Source organism: Brachypodium distachyon, chromosome 2 (assembly GCF_000005505.3).
Source record: "Brachypodium distachyon strain Bd21 chromosome 2, Brachypodium_distachyon_v3.0, whole genome shotgun sequence".
In the NCBI taxonomy this organism is placed as follows: Eukaryota; Viridiplantae; Streptophyta; class Magnoliopsida; order Poales; family Poaceae; genus Brachypodium; species Brachypodium distachyon.
This window is the reverse complement of record NC_016132.3, coordinates 22,483,618-22,498,942: the sequence shown is the minus strand read 5'-3', so window position 1 is coordinate 22,498,942 and position 15,325 is coordinate 22,483,618. Positions and strand designations below refer to the sequence as shown.

Sequence of the window (15,325 nt, the reverse complement as noted above, 5' to 3'; positions counted from 1 at the left end):
TTGATGCAGATGCAGAGAAAACAAGAGGTGACGAAGAAAGTTTAACACATGTGCACATCTAAAACCAAACTAAACAACATAATTACAACAAAACATACTCATACAAATACTGTGAGATAGAAAATAAAAAAATTGTACTTCCTCCGATCCATAATAAGTGTATCAGAATTTGTACTAACTTAGTACGAAGTTGTACTAATTCCGAGACATTTATTTTGGATCAGAGGGAGTATGTTAAAGACGTGAAGATACAATAGTCCTCATAACTTCTTTAAAGTTGGAGAGCGAAAGTTCGCTCAAGTACCATCCGCAACGCATTGAAGTTGCCACCGTCATAGACTAAAGTTGTCACCCTCATACGCTAAAGTTGTCACCTCCAAAACTAAAATTGCAACCCCACATTACTAAATGTTCGCTCCCTAACGGTACCTTCTGTTGCGACGGGGTAAAGTTGCCACTCGCACATAACTGAAGTTGCCTCGTCGAAAAACAAACTAAAGTTGGCACCGTCAAAGACACGTGGCACGATCTCAGGCACAATTTTCTCAATCTTATGGCCAATAGATCGTTCGTTTCGGGAGACTAAAGAGCGAACGCCGTCGATCAATCTCTCCCCTTCAATTCTCTCGCTCCTGACCGTTTCTCTTCCCATGAGCCCACGAACCGTTCTGTCCATACGTTAATTGCAGGTCTCGAAAGTTGAATAAATTTTCTTGGCTGTTAAAAGCAAGGGAACATGGCAAGGAATATTCCGGGAACATGGGATATATAGAAGCAGGCAAGCCTTGTTAAGCCCGGACATGAAATCCAACAGCAAGGACAGTACAAATCATGAAATTTGGGGAGGAGGAGCGGCACCAGCCAAGTCTTGCGACCTTCCAAATTAAGCTTCAAAAAAACAAGTAAAGAACACGATCTTGATCACCATAGAGCACGTGGTGCAAACCACCACACACTCAGCTCTCAAAACGCTACGTTTCTGCTAGTTATAAGTCGATCAGAAGTCTCACAAAATTAAACCCTTAACAACAAATAAAGCTAGCTTGGTCGGTCGACCGCTTGCAGCTAGCAGCATGCATGCATTCTGTCTGGCTGGAGGGGCCATCGTGTGAGTCTCAGGCCGCCGCGAAGTTCCAGACGGCTCCGTCGCCCTCGCCGCAGGCGCTGTGGATGGCCCTCATCCGGTCCACCGACTTGCAGATGCCGCTGCACGACCAGTCGAAGGACGCCGCGCACACGTTCCCGGCCTGCTTCTTCCACTCGCAGTCTGCAAGCAAGCGAGGAAGAAAACACAAATCAGATCGTGCTTCCTAATTACGAAGTAGAGTACTGTAGATCCTAACCATTCCTCTGCATCGTAGCGACATTGATTGATCGATCGATTGAAACTACTACAGAGCGATCCAGCAGCGCACCTGGGGGCGTGGCACAGCAGAGGCTCCGGTCGTCAATGTGCTCCACCTCGAGCCCGATCAGCCAGGCCCCCAGCGAGACGTCCTCGTTCGCGAACCGGTGCAGTATCGGCCTCCAGGCGAAACACAAATCGGGCAAACGGTTAGTTCATGTAAATATCAGGCAATGCACATGTTGTGATCATGCATGCTTGCGTACTGGTTAATGGAGATGTAGGAGGCGAGGTCCCTGGAGATGGCGTAGATCTGGCCGGTGGCGTGGCGGAAGTACTTGTTCCCTTCGTCCCCGAACTTCCACGACTCTGGCTCGTGGTACTTGACGCCCCTGCCACACAAAGACACGCATGCGAGATAATTTGTAACAGTTCTCAGTAAACATCAGGACAATGCAGATTAATTTTCTTGTGCTTTGTATAGTGCGCTTACTTCTGCGACAGAACTGGGCCGGACTTCATGCAGCCCACGTAGACCCTCGGCGTCGTCCTGTACCGGGCGAGCCTGCTCGTCAGCATCCCTGCAAAACTCACGACGACCAGATCCAGATGGGTGAAATCACGCACGCACATGGAGTATATAATACTCTCGGTTTCTGAACGTGCTTGCGTGGCGTACCTAGGTTGACGTGGACGTCGTCGTCGACCTTGACGTAGAAGGCGGCGTCCCAGGTGGCGACGGCGGCGGTGAAGTAGATCCTGGTCTTGGACGACAGCTCGTGGTAGCCCTCCACATGGTCGAGGCGCATGAAGTCCCTCGTCTCCGCATCCTCCACGTCGATGGCGCGGTCCAGCGCACCGCCGGGCGTCGCGCTGTGCCCGATCACGAACCGCACCACGATCCCCTTCTCCTTCTCCAGCCGCCGCAGCTTGTCCCCTCTGGGAACCCAGGTGTCCCGGAGCGAGTCCCGGCGCTTCTTGCTGCTGAAGGCCGTGTTGATGCCCACCACGACGAACGCCTTCGGGAGGCCCTTGGACGACACGGACGCGCCGAGGCCGCCGTTCCTCTTGGCGCGCTCCACGGCCAACTCCATCTCCAGCGACGACACCGACTTGTCAAGGGACCTGCATATGCATGCATGCACGTTCGTGCGTACTCATACACCCCATGCGAGGAACAAACAACATACGTACTGTACGTGGAACTTGGGATTCGAAGAGAAAAAACTACTAACTGCTTACTGGATTGCTTGGTGAGTTCTTGACACCTCGTTCATGATGTCGTTCGGGTTGTTGCTCTCTTCTAGCTTCTTCATGAAACAAGAAAGGAAAGACAAAATGAATGATCACGCATATTTGCGCGGGCACGCATGCAAATATGTTGGTTTTGACAATGTATTGGGTCTGGCCGGTCGCGTCCAGCTAAAACACGTATCGAGTGAAACGAACGCGAAGAGTACTTACACGCCTGTGCTCGCAGTCGTCCGAGAAGAGAGAGATCCTGGAGCCGTGGCCGGAGCCACCGCGGCCGGACCCCGACGGCGCCGTCAGCCTCGTCGTCATCCGGCCGCTGAGCAGCAGCCCCACGAAGAAGCTGGTGGCGCACAGCACGAACACCGCCTTCGCCGACATCGGCCTCGCCCGCGGGGCCTTCTTCTCCGACTGCGGTTGCCTCTCGCTCAGTGCCTGGATTCAGATTGCCAACAAACAAACACACGCATGAAACGGTGCATATATCCCGGCTTCGTCTGAAGAAAAACAATCATACACGAAACACACGAACCATCATTGCTTGGAGTGATTTCAGCGCCTACTGAAACGAAGCGTTGGCCTCTCCTCTCCTCTCCAGCGGAGAAGAGGCAGGGATCTGGGGGAGGCTTCGGCGCTCGAATCGATGCCTTAAACGCCGGCTATCTATCCCAGCGAGGGCCAAACGGTTCAGTTGGCAAGGCCCTTTGTGTGAGGGAGCTCATGCTGGCAGTGTGAGCGAGCGGGCTCACGATTGAACAGACTGCGTAGGGAGGACACAGCATGTCGAATCGATCGTTCATGCCCCGAAGTAAAGCTCACTAGAAGGGGTTTTTAGTTTGCCGACTGAGTGACTGATCCGCTCGCTAACCACCTACTAATTGATACACTGACTCATGATTTATGCACCGATTAATGCGCCGTGTGATCTTATTTCTAAATTCGGATTTCTTACAGTTTGATGAAATAGTAGCGTCAGTCTAGCCGTCTACTGGTGAGGCCTAGCACGAGGCAACAGATATGTGAGGCGTCATTTGTGGCTAACTACTCGTTCGTCCTACTATGATAGACAAGTACTCCCTCCGTCTCATATTAAGTGACGAAATGGGAGGGAGCATTAAATTCTGTGCGATTCCAACCAAACAAAAGTAACAAGTAAGCATAATTGCAGTGTGCGGTTATTTAGAAAGCAAGAGCTTTACAAGAAATGTCGCAGTTCCTAGTGAGAATCGATGAGGCACCCCATTACAAACTAGGGCTTCAATGAAGTTCAGCTCACCTCCAACAACCAGATGCATCGACACCTCCGGGAATTTTGGCACGGTTCCAACAATTGCCTCACCGTCTTTGGTTACCATAGGAGTACATATTCTGGCACATCTGGAACTGAAGCTACCTTGTGCAGCTCCCGCTACGTATGAAGAGATAGAGAAAGAAAGCTTGCAGAAAAGGATAAGCAATAAACAGGTGAAATATCAGACATATGTAAGTGTTCAAAATCGCTAGAATGCACAACATATTGCAGTTTCTCATTATCTCATACCTCAGTCCCCTGAATTTATCATTGCCGCAGGCGTAGTGCAACAATGGCTACTTCTAAATATCCATTGAATTCTGCTAATAGCAATGCCCTGGCCCCTGAGCTGTATTGACAACCGCTTGTGGAAGCCAGGAAGGCTAAATCAGCTGGCTTAGCAAACCGAGCCAGATCCTGACATGTACACGTTGCTACTGGTCCGTCTTGAACTCAGAGTAATACAGGGACACCATTAAATTTTAACTCCGCAAATAACAACAATACGGAGTAGATAATATAAATGTATCAGTTGAGCAATCCGGACCAAACTTCCCTCATACAGCCAATAAGACCAGCAAACCATACCAGGAAATAACAGCAGTTGCACCTCAGCATCAAGTGAAATGTATGGCTTGATCACTCGAGAGCCAGAGGCAGCCGATACTGCTCAAGCAAACAAGACATATCAACAACGGTCATAAATAAGTTTATGATACAAGGCACATTTCCTGGGGTTCTTTCTGCAACAAGTAAACGATAAATTTGCCCATCCTTAAGTCCAACATAATACAGTTCCTTTTCCTCAAAAAAAAACATAATACAGTTCCAACTGACATGCGAAATACAAATAACACAACGGTTTCAATATTTTAGACACCTGATAGCATTGCCACCCCATCCCAGTAAGTAGAGTACTACGGTGACATTAGTGGAGGCAAGATCCTATCACTAACATAAGACATGGAATCAAACCAGAAGGGACAGGACTGGCTACAAGTTGAAACAACAGGACATCTAAAAAGACAACCATATGCCCTACCATAGGCCATATTTACATTCATGTAACGGCGGGTGAACAGATAACACAACGTGAGAGCTGAGAAAACAATGGCTTCACTGGCCGATGTTACATTCATTGAAGCTCAATATGCTAGTAGGACGGATATGGAACTGGTTGAGTGGGAGCTCGACGGTTAACATCATTCAGAACAGAACCAAATACACGTCTACTATACTCATACGTACCATCACTTAATCCTCTACTTGCTACCCCACTTGATGCTGGAGAAAAAAAGGAATCATAAGATTTAATACAGATGCCACATAAAATACCTTATATTTCAAAGGACCAAAGAAATTCTCTCACCTTGAGCATGGAAATCATTAGAATGACTTGGAGGAGCACCGTAGCCTGCGATCCTACCATTTACCACTCTGTGTTGTGACACAGGAGTATCACTAGATCGCAGTAGTTGAGGTGGATTGCGCAGTGGTATAGGGTTCATTTTAGGTGTTACAGGCATATTGGCATTTGAAGAAGGCTTGTCTTGCCCAGAAATCTGTCAAAAGAAAGGGATAATTTCAGAGTTCAGTCTTTGGTTACTGCTTCATAAATAAACAAATCTAGTAACAGCAAGAACTGCAGGTAGTCAACGAGATTGGGTTGGACCCAGAATCAACTAAACAGACCATACCATAGGACTACAGGGAGCAAAAAGAAACGCACCGCAAATCTAAGAGTTCTATTATGAAGCCGAACAAGGCCAGAAAACAGCTTAACAGCATACTGGGCAATCTCCTCTGTTTCATATTCAGCAAAAGCATATCCTCTGCCCCGATTAGTTTCCTTGTCACGAGGTATGTGTAGATCTACTACATGACCTACCTGAACAAGGATCTCATACAAAACCCTCTCTGGAACCTTTTCATCCAAGTTACCTATTTAAGAAAGATACAGTTGAAGAATTAATATGATACAACTGATTACCCCGTTACATTTAGGCATACAAAAAGAAGAGACAAAATGAAATAAGAACAATCATTGGAAAATACTAGAACTAGTGCACTGCAACACGGTTCACCATTCCTACCACCAGTTTACTAATAGGACTGGGGTTTAACATGACATTTTAATGTTCATTAAAGAACTTCCCTCCGTTTTTTCGTCAGACGACCAGGCCCCAGTCCTGATTTTCTCTAGCAGATCACCGGTCATGTCAGGTTTTACAAACTATGGGTAGATCACCACATTAAGAAACTGATAAGCTGAGAAAATTACTAGGCAAACAAAGAATAAAACACTGAAACCTAACTTGCTTGCAAGTTGTAACGTATTCACACACTCGTTGCACAATAAACCCATTATGTTCTCTAATACCTAAGCTCGAGCCAAAAACTATTGAAGTCAAGGCCTATTAATTTGCTTAGCGATGGCACATATCTTCCACTCAGTTAAATGTAAACAAAACCCCTAATGACATGTCCCGAAAGCATATTCATCTTTGTCTTGCAACAACACATTTTTAGAAAACCATAGTTTGTGAAGTTGTGGAGAATTTCTTTTGATCATATGAATTTGCCAACAACTATGTTTAGGAGGAAAAGGCTCTATGGATCGTAACATGCTTAAAACCAGATGATGCATTTAACCAGGTTATAATTAAGCAGGTTGAACTTTCTATTATATTTGGCTAATCTATGCTTTGGCATATTTTCACTATGTTTCCCAACGTATAAAGAGCACAGGAAACCAAAAATGTTTTCACGGAATTTGCGTGTTATGTTAATTAATCAGACTAATCAGCTACTAGTACTATGCAGGTAAACCTCGTGCAACAAACTGTTCCTATTTCGAACTTGAGATCTAGGAGAATGCAACAGCACATAAGGCAATCATCGACTGTAAAGGCTTAACCAAGCAATCTACTAGAGATGCAAATAGTAAATCTACACCAACCAAATTAAAAAGGGGGGGAAATCGTGTTTTAAAACATCTAAAGCACACAATCATCTGTCAAGGGTAAGAATCACGGCAGGGAAACCCGAAACCTACTTCCAAATTTCAATTCCTATTCTATCCAATCTATCACCAAATTCCAGCGCAAAGCCATGAAACAGGGTACAGGTATTAAACAAGTCAAACCAGACGGGAAGCAACAACAGCAGTCCCGAAAAATCCCAATTCGGGCGGCCCAGGTAGCAGCACATCCACTAATCAGAGAGTAAACACAAGGGCGCCCCTCAACTTATCGAACCGATTTACCCCTCAATTCCGAGCCAAACCACCAAGAAGGTCGTGGGAAAATTGGGAGGAAATCGCGTGCACAAGCGTTCCGCGCGATTCGGACATCGAACCAGTGGGGAGGGGATGGGGATCTTACCAATGAAGACGGCGCAGCCCGGGTTCCTCGCCATAGGGACTGGATCTGGGCAGCGGAGGGGCTAGGAGCAGCGGGCCGGACGCGTCGGAGCCGCAACGCGAAGGAGTCCAACCGGGGTAAAAGCAAAGGGAGCGAGCGCTACACGACTGCACGAGCGAACGGGGAGGGAAGTTGGTAGAGCACGCTATTTCTAGCGGATGCGGGTAGAGACGGTTCGTGTTCGGCTGCCGACCCCGAGACGGGCTTGGACGGCGGCGCGGTCGGATTGCGCGTTTGGCTGCGGATGGGCCCAGATGTCAGTGTGTCGAGCATTTGCTCCCGACGCTTGCGATGCCTTGTGTTGACGAGTGGACCTGAAGATTAATCCACGCACACAAAAGTCATACTCACTCTCTTTCTCCCATCTCCAAAATCTAAGATCCAGCATAGATATATATTCCTAAAAATATTAAAAATTATTCTCTCAAATCTTAAATTCGTGTCGTTGTTTTAGTTGTGCGCTTGTTCACTCACTTGGCATTTGATTCATAATTCGAATTATCGTGAGAGTCACTTTCCGACTTGCATCGGGAGAAGGCCGATCAGAATTTGGGGGAATGTGCTCATGTGACTTATCGCATCCGTTCGACTAGTTCCTCGTCGTCGACATGGGTGACAAGGACAAGATTAATGCAGCCGACAACATCGGGAGAGACGGAATCTTACCGCCGCCTTCGACGCCGTTGGCACAACCTGCGACGCAGGCTTCCTTTTTTCAACCATACCACATGTGTTACTGATGAGGACATCCCTAATCTTTTGTCATCTTTGCCTAATGATGATCTTGCTATTCAGGATAAATCTAATGATCTACGCATTGGACCAATTACACGAGCACGTGCCAAGTTATTAGAACAACAGTTGAACTCACTCCTATCTGCACCTAATGTTTATATTGATGAGAATTTTATATTGCCTAAGTCTTTGTATCTTTGTGTAATCAGGTTTGAGGCTGAGGCAACCGTGAAGCGTGGAGGAGAGGAGGCCGCGTGCGAGGATCATCATGTGCTGTTATCCAACATCAAGATATGCGCGAGAGATGAGAGGGAGGCAGATGCACCACAAATGAAGATGGAGGATATAAAACGCTAGAAGAATAATTTGTGTGCAAGGGGTAGCCAACGACAAGAATGATCTGTCCACCACAAGTTGAGTACAAGTATGAGGCGCACCAGGACAGCCTACGACGAGCCCGACACGTCTAGGGGGCGCCCGGACCTGCGAGTCCTTATTTATGCCAATCCTATTCGGATTGGTTGTATGAGTTTGAGTCTGAGTCTGAGCCTGTTTGTGAGTTTGGGCTGCCCCTCGCCTATATATACAAGGGGTACGCCTAGTGTTAGGGTTAGACCACGTTTTAGCTTATTCAGAACCTTTTGTTGAATTACTCCAAGCATTCATCTGAAAGTATATAATTCCTCTTTGTTTCGATCAGAAATTTTACCTACACCATATTCGTTTCGATGGGGTGTTTTATCTACTGAAAGTCTGAGCGTAATCTGTCGTTCCGCTGTGAATTGGAAGATTGCGAAACCGCTTGTGGTCGGCAGACTACTGCGCAAGTGTGTGGTGTTGCAAATTTTCATTGGGTTGCAAGTTCGTCGTGCGGCAACGGGTGAACGGACGGAAGATTTGTAGAATCATACAAGTTATCCTCGTTGCTCTCTGAGAAGATCGGGCCACCCCTTATCAGTTACTCTTCTTTATGTTAACTTTGGGTATATGTTTTGTTGGTTATGTTACGAAGATAGCTGGTGTTATCGTATGGCCTAGTGTTGTGTTATGTGTCCAATTTCACATGATCTATATTTCTTTCTTTTCTAGCAAGGGGCAAAACTCTTCCTCTCTATTGACTAGATAAATCATAGAAAGTCAATATGACAATGTCGGTTCATCTGAATAAATTAAATTAACTAACTCCACCTTTGTTTAGTAAAAGATCTAAATACAATAATAACCAAAAACCAGATAAAACTAGCTCAACATCTACGTAATCTAAACTCGGAGCCTAAACACGACGATGAGAGTGAAATAGATACACCCAACAATAAACTAACTAACATTTTATCAAAATCATAAGAGAACACACCTTGCAACTCCAGCGAAAGTTGCGTCATGAAACATTACATTCACTATCACCAAGTAGGCTAAATCCGACGTAATTTACCCAGCAAAGAGTGCATGATTCCCCATAGGCTTGAGACCACTAGAAATGCCAAGAAAAAGACATAGTGCGCTGCTAAGAAACTTCTATATCAACTAGTTGCCACCTTTTTGCAAAATTGTTGTTATCCGTTCATTTCATATTTTTTATAGAATACTAAATTATTTTTACACTTATAAAGATCTGAGTTGGTGGTCGTGAGTTCACTCTAACAAGACTACCCTAAATGGCTACGTAATTATCTATTGCCACTCATTCTATATGTATATCTTTTGACTATGCTTAATTGGTTTTCATGACTTCAACATAATTTTAATTTTCAAAAATAATATTTTGACATAATTCTTATTTATCAGAAATTTAAAAAATATATGAGTGACACATATTTAAATAACACATGCATGACACAAAATTTTAATTTCGTAGCAGAGCACGAACATTTAGCTAGTACTATAAAAAAGCCGGTTTTGCTATTTCTAAGGCAACTAAGAAATAACTATTTTCTAAACCGATGGTAACAACCGTCTTACCTAACCATTGAGATTTGTGCAAGATTCATACAAGTATAAAATGATGGAAAATCATCGACTGAGAAATAAAGTTATTTCTCAGTCGATTGAGAAATTGGCACTCCCAAAATATTTATTTAGCAGACTAATAAAATAAAGACAATAGTCAATATTCCTTCTATATAATTGGCAATAGTCAACTACGAGACGTCTGTGGTGACTTCGTCAATCTCAAGTTGATCGGTCGGTGGCTCAGTCTGTTGGAGGTGCTCATAGGGGTAGGGTGTGCGTGCGTGCGTTCATAGGGGTGAGTGTACGTGCGTGTGTGTGAGTGGTTGCGTATGTACTGTGTTTTTCCTAAAAAAACATGATACTCCCTACTTTTCACAAAGGTGCAGTATTTGGTTTCGTTAAGACAAGACTTTGATCAAGAGTTACTTTATTAATATGTAACTTATACGATACGAAACCATGATTATTAGCAACACTTTTAAAGACGAATATATTGATATAAATTTGATGTATGAGAAAACACATATTAATAAAATTATCATTAATCAAACATTTGTCTTAAAGATATTTTCCTGTTTTCATCTCTGGTGCTTGATTTTTTTTTCAGGAGTAGGAAAGTTGACTTGTATTGGGCGGCTGAATCCAATGAAACTTTCCCGCAAAAGAAAACCCAATGATACTACCTTTGGCGCGGCCGTAGATTACCCTGCATGCTGCAGTTAAGCTTCAAAAGGAATTAATGAAGTGATGTGAAAGAAGCAAAATGCCAAAGATCACTGCTCATGCAAGCTGCAACCACCATCCATGTATACACTATGTGCAAAATCTTCAAAATCTCTATGTGATGGGGGTGAGAAGAGGCCGGCTAGGGCCGGCTCGCCGGAGGAGTTGGCTTTCGATGCCATGGACGCGGGGTACTCGCCGAGGACTGCCATGGATCTTGCTTTTCAGTTGCGGAAGGGGGGTTTCCCTCGCCGTCGACAGGTTGCGTCGGAGGGATGGCGGCCGTGGTGAGGGCCTCTGCTGCGGCCTCGGATTTCGCCGCCAGTCACCCTCCCTGATGTGGGGTGGACGGTGGTGTCAGGGAGGCGTTCGAAGGGGTCTTGGAAGGTGGCGGTGGAGAACCTGAACGGCGGATTGGCGATCGTCGGCGACAGTGCTTCGCTGGCAGACGCGCGATCAGCGCTGGTGACGTTGCCGGTTCAAGTGGCTGGGCTTCCGAAGCCCATGTTGCCGCGTGGGCGTCAGGCCCAGCCCGCATCTCGGGCCCATGGTGGGGTGCGTGTTTATCCAACGGCGAGGCGGCTAGGGCTGTCCAACCTGGTTGTTTCCGATCGGGTTTTGATGGATTCTGCGTCTGGCGATGCTGGTGGTGGCCAGGCGGCAGGTGGCGGTGGTTTGGCGTCGAGCGATGGTGGGGTGGCGAGCGGCGGTGGCCTGGCGGCGAGTGGTGGTGGTTAGGCGGCGGGTGCTGTGATTGCTGCTATTCCTGGTGCTGCGGTGCCGGCTGCGTCCGCAGGCAGGCGCCTGGTCTGCCTGGTGGTGCCGGTACAGCTGGAGGTGTGGCTGGAGGAGCGGCAGGAGGTGCTGGTGGGGTTTCTGCTACGGGTGCCCGTGCACAGGAAGGTTTCGGAAGAGGCAATGCTGCACAGGGAGGTTTCGGAGGAGGCAATGCGGGCTATCATGGGGGCAACGGCGGTGGCTTCTGTGGGGGCAATGGAGGTGGCTATGGGAATGACTATGGTGGTTTTGGTTCAGGTTATGGTGGAGGCTATGGTAATGGTTATGGCGGTGGGTATGGTGGCGGTGGATATGGTAATGGCTATGGTGGTGGTCGGAATTATTGCTTTGCTCAGTCTCGTGGCCGGTTTCCCTACCAAGGACGTGGGGGTGGTCGACGTTGGGCCCGTGGTTTTTGAGGCAACAACGAACAGCAGGGCGGCGTTGGGCAGCAAGGTGGTGGCGAGGTGATGGGGGCGGAGATGGGTTCCTCTGAGACTGCTTCTGGGCAAGGAGGGGCAGCGGCAGGGCAGGTAGCTGCCCCGGCAGGACAGGGTGCGACTGCTGCTGGAGTGTCTGCCGTGGCAGGGCAGACGGTTGCCGCGGCAGGACAGGGGATGAAGGCGGCTGGTCTAGGGGCTGCTGTGGCAGGGAAAGGTGCTGGTGCCGCCGCGACGGGGCAAGCTGTTGTGGGGGCTGGTGCTGCTCAGGTTTCTGCCGTGGGTGCTGCTGCGGCAGGGCAGGGTGTGGTTGCTGGGGGTAACGAGGTTACGATGACTAATACTTTGGCTAAGGTGCGGTGTTTTCGTTGTGAGCAGAAGGGGCACTATTCTTCGATGTGCACGGCAGTCCTTTGTGATGTTTGTGAGAAGGCAGATCATGTCTCAGCTGAGTGTGAGTTTCCTCGTTTGCCTAAACTTTCCGTGCGCTCCTGCGGTACTGTGGCGGATGACTTGTTTTACTTTGAACTTCCAGAGGAGGCGGTGGTAGTTCCTAAGGTTGAAAGCAATAGAAAGGGGCTGATTCAGGTTGAGGGTGGTTCTATGTCACAGGAACGGGTTGTTGCGGAGATGCAAATGCTTATTCCGGTGTCTAACTTTCAGTGGGAGGTCACTGCTCAGGGGATATCTGACTTCGTAGTTTTGTTCCCTACGCGTGGTGAGTTGCAGCGGCTTGTCAGGGTTGGGGTGATCCAGGTTCCCAATTCAGAGTTGAGGTTCAGGGTGGATGAATGGACTTCTTCTTCAACTGCGGCTTTTGAGTTTCAGGATACGTGGGTTCATATTGGTAATATTCCACGTTATCTTTTTAATTACAGGGCCATTTGGGGGCTGGGTACTTTGTTGGGTACTACTCTTGATGTTGATATGCCATTCTCTCGCCGACATGGAGTGGCACGTGTACGTGTCAGTGTTACTAATATTTCTGCCATTCCGTTGGGTACTGATCTTCGTCGTGAGGGTCGTGGCTATAGACTTACTTTTCTGGTGGAACTTTCTAAGGATGAGGCTTTGAATGATGATGATGATGGTAATGATGTTAAGAAGGATAAGCACGATCCGGATAATAATGATGATATGGATGATGAGATTTTGGATGATATGAAAGATCTTGATAATAAAAAGAGGGAAGAGGAGAGGCGAACTGGTAAGCGTTCCAAGCCGTCTCAGGAGTTGCCGGATGGGAACTTGGGAGGTTTGTCGTCCGCTCCGCCGGTTATATGTGGTTTGATTTTTCGGACGGGTTGCGCTACTGGAGTGGGCTTTCTTTCTCCTTTTAAGATGTTCCCGGAGCCCGCTGTGTCAGCTGTTGTGGGGGGCATGTTGTCCGGGCTGCAGGGGGTGCAAGAGGCACCTTCGTCTGAGCTGCAGGTGGTGCAGGAGGCACCTTCGTCCTTGGAGCATGGGATGTCTGAGGTGGTGTAGGAGGCACCACCTTCGGCCGTTGTTCCTTGCCGCTCGCCGGCAGCAATGGTGGTGCAGGAGGCACCACCAGTTGCTGCTTCAGCTCCCGGTCCGTTGGCTGCCTTGATGGTGCAGGAGGCACCACCGCCTGTTGCTTCTCCGCCGGCTGTCTTGGTGGTGCAGGAGGCACCACCGGCAGCGGCAGTCGCGCCGGCAGTGTTGGTGGTGCAGGAGGCACCACCAGAAGCTGCTACTCCGCCGGCTGCTTTGGTGGTGCAGGAGGCACCACTGGTAGCGCCGACAGCGTTGGTGGTGCAGGCGGCACCACCGGTTGTGGCTCATCGCTCGTCGGCGGATCTGGTGGTGCAAGAGGCACCACCGTCTGCTGCTGCGGGCCCGCTGCCTGCTTTGGAGGTGCAGGCGGCACCTCTGGCCGCGGCGTTGGATTTTGGTGTTGATGCTGTGCAGGTTCGTTTGGCCGAGGGAGAGGTGGTGTCTCCGCGGTCCGTGTCGCCGGTTCGTCGTTCTCCTTCTCCGTCGCCAGTGTTGCCGCCGTCTTCGCCGTCGGATTCGACGGGCTTGAAGCTGAACTCGTCGGTGGAGTTTCCCCCATTACTGACCTCGGGTGTTGGTCGTGGTGGTGGTGGTGGTGGGGGGGGGGGGGGGCGACGACGAGGAGTTGGGTGCGCCTCAGAGGGGCGCGGTACCTGCTGTTGGAGCGCGAGGGAGGCGTCGCGAGTACCCGCCGCCTTCGCGTTTCAGTGCGCGTCTTGCTGCCCAAACTGACTCCGATGAGGCGATGATCAACAAGGCAATGCGACTTGCTAAAATCCGGAATCTCGAAGCTGAAACAGGTATGGAAGTAGAGCTTGAAAATTCTATTCTTTCTATTTCAGATGATGATTTTGCTTCTGATATGTCTAGTTTGGGGGTTTCTTTAGGTAGGGGTGCTAAAGAAATTTCTAGGACTATTCATATGATTAAAAATAATGAACTTGATAGGTTAGCTTCTAATTTACATGTTCTGCGTGGCAAGAAAATCGAGAAGTTTCCAGACACCTCTAATTGTCTTTTGTTAGAATCGGCAGAACATTTATGTCGTGATTTGTCTGATGAGGAGGAGGAAGAGGTCCTGTGTGAGTCTCCTCCTTCTCGCTCTCGCGGTGTTGCTGTTGGAAAAAAGCAGACCAAGGTGGGGCATCCACGTGGTCGTGCTTTAAAAATTAAAAAACAAGTTGTTACCTCATGAAAGGAATTTTTTGGAATAGCAGAGGTCTTCGTGACTTGGCTAAACATGGTTTTTTGGCAGGTGCTGCTCGTGAGCATAATCTTGATTTCATTGTCCTCATGGAGACGGGGCGATCGCATTTCTTGGCTGGCTTTCTTAATCATATCGGGGGTGGATTAAATTTTATTTGGCACTGTCTCCCACCAAAGGGTCGTTCTGGAGGTATGTTGTTGGGATTAAATGCGAATTTGCAGAAGTGCTATCAGTCGATGCGGGCGACTTCTGTGTAAAGTTTAGCCTCAAATCGAAGTCTGACGGTTTTAGATGGGTGTTGGTGGCAGTCTATGGGGCTGCTCAACCTCAGTTTAAAGCTATTTTTTTGACTGAGTTGGTTCAGTTTTGTTCTGCGGAGACTCTTCCTTTGTTGGTGGGAAGTGATTTTAATATCATCCGTAGGCAGGAAGAGAAGAGCTCTGATGCCTTCTAGGAACGGTGGCCCTTTCTTTTCAATGCGATCATTGAAAGTTTGGACCTCCGTGAGATTGAACTTTCTGGTAGGCAATATACTTCGGCTAATAATCTTCCCACCCCGACTTATGAGAAATTGGATCAGGTTTTAATGAGTACGAAGTGGGAGGCTATCGAAAGAGGGTTATTTTGAGACTATTGAAGCTGAGTGGAAGAAGGTTACTCGGGGGA

At 47.9% G+C, this 15,325-nt stretch overlaps 3 protein-coding genes across 11 annotated transcripts; 1 reads left to right on the top strand and 2 right to left on the bottom strand.

Moving 5' to 3' along the window:
• Positions 1–767: 767 nt before the first annotated feature.
• LOC100845388 (probable beta-1,3-galactosyltransferase 8) lies at positions 768–4,011 on the bottom strand. Of its 4 annotated transcripts, none has more exons than XM_024459260.1 (9): positions 3,873–4,001; positions 3,129–3,356; positions 2,810–3,031; positions 2,588–2,655; positions 2,025–2,470; positions 1,839–1,926; positions 1,612–1,737; positions 1,344–1,525; positions 768–1,267 (listed from the first exon to the last, which is right to left on the bottom strand). In XM_024459260.1, exons 2-9 carry the CDS (start codon positions 3,132–3,134, stop codon positions 1,116–1,118), a joined length of 1,290 nt encoding a protein of 429 aa, XP_024315028.1. In that variant the 5' UTR covers positions 3,135–3,356; positions 3,873–4,001; the 3' UTR covers positions 768–1,115. The 4 variants fall into 4 exon arrangements, with proteins under 4 accessions (XP_024315028.1, XP_010231346.1, XP_024315029.1 ...); XM_010233044.3 differs by having other exon boundaries at positions 1,416–1,525; XM_024459261.1 differs by having other exon boundaries at positions 2,588–2,652.
• On the bottom strand, positions 3,706–7,450 carry LOC104582652 (splicing regulator RBM11). Of its 6 annotated transcripts, none has more exons than XM_010233042.3 (5): positions 7,271–7,450; positions 5,776–5,828; positions 5,257–5,449; positions 5,136–5,171; positions 3,706–4,553 (listed from the first exon to the last, which is right to left on the bottom strand). In XM_010233042.3, the coding sequence occupies exons 1-5, from the start codon at positions 7,302–7,304 to the stop codon at positions 4,363–4,365; spliced, it is 507 nt and encodes a 168-aa protein (XP_010231344.1). In that variant the 5' UTR covers positions 7,305–7,450; the 3' UTR covers positions 3,706–4,362. The 6 variants fall into 6 exon arrangements, 5 of the variants coding, with proteins under 5 accessions (XP_010231344.1, XP_010231342.1, XP_014754941.1 ...); XM_010233040.3 differs by having other exon boundaries at positions 5,617–5,828; positions 7,271–7,447; XM_014899455.2 differs by lacking the exon at positions 5,136–5,171 and having other exon boundaries at positions 5,617–5,828; positions 7,271–7,448.
• A 6,014-nt stretch (positions 7,451–13,464) lies between these two features.
• LOC104583156 (calphotin-like) lies at positions 13,465–14,916 on the top strand. The gene is made up of 2 exons (XM_014898563.1): positions 13,465–13,866; positions 14,881–14,916. The coding sequence occupies exons 1-2, from the start codon at positions 13,465–13,467 to the stop codon at positions 14,914–14,916; spliced, it is 438 nt and encodes a 145-aa protein (XP_014754049.1).
• The last annotated feature ends 409 nt before the right edge of the window (positions 14,917–15,325 follow it).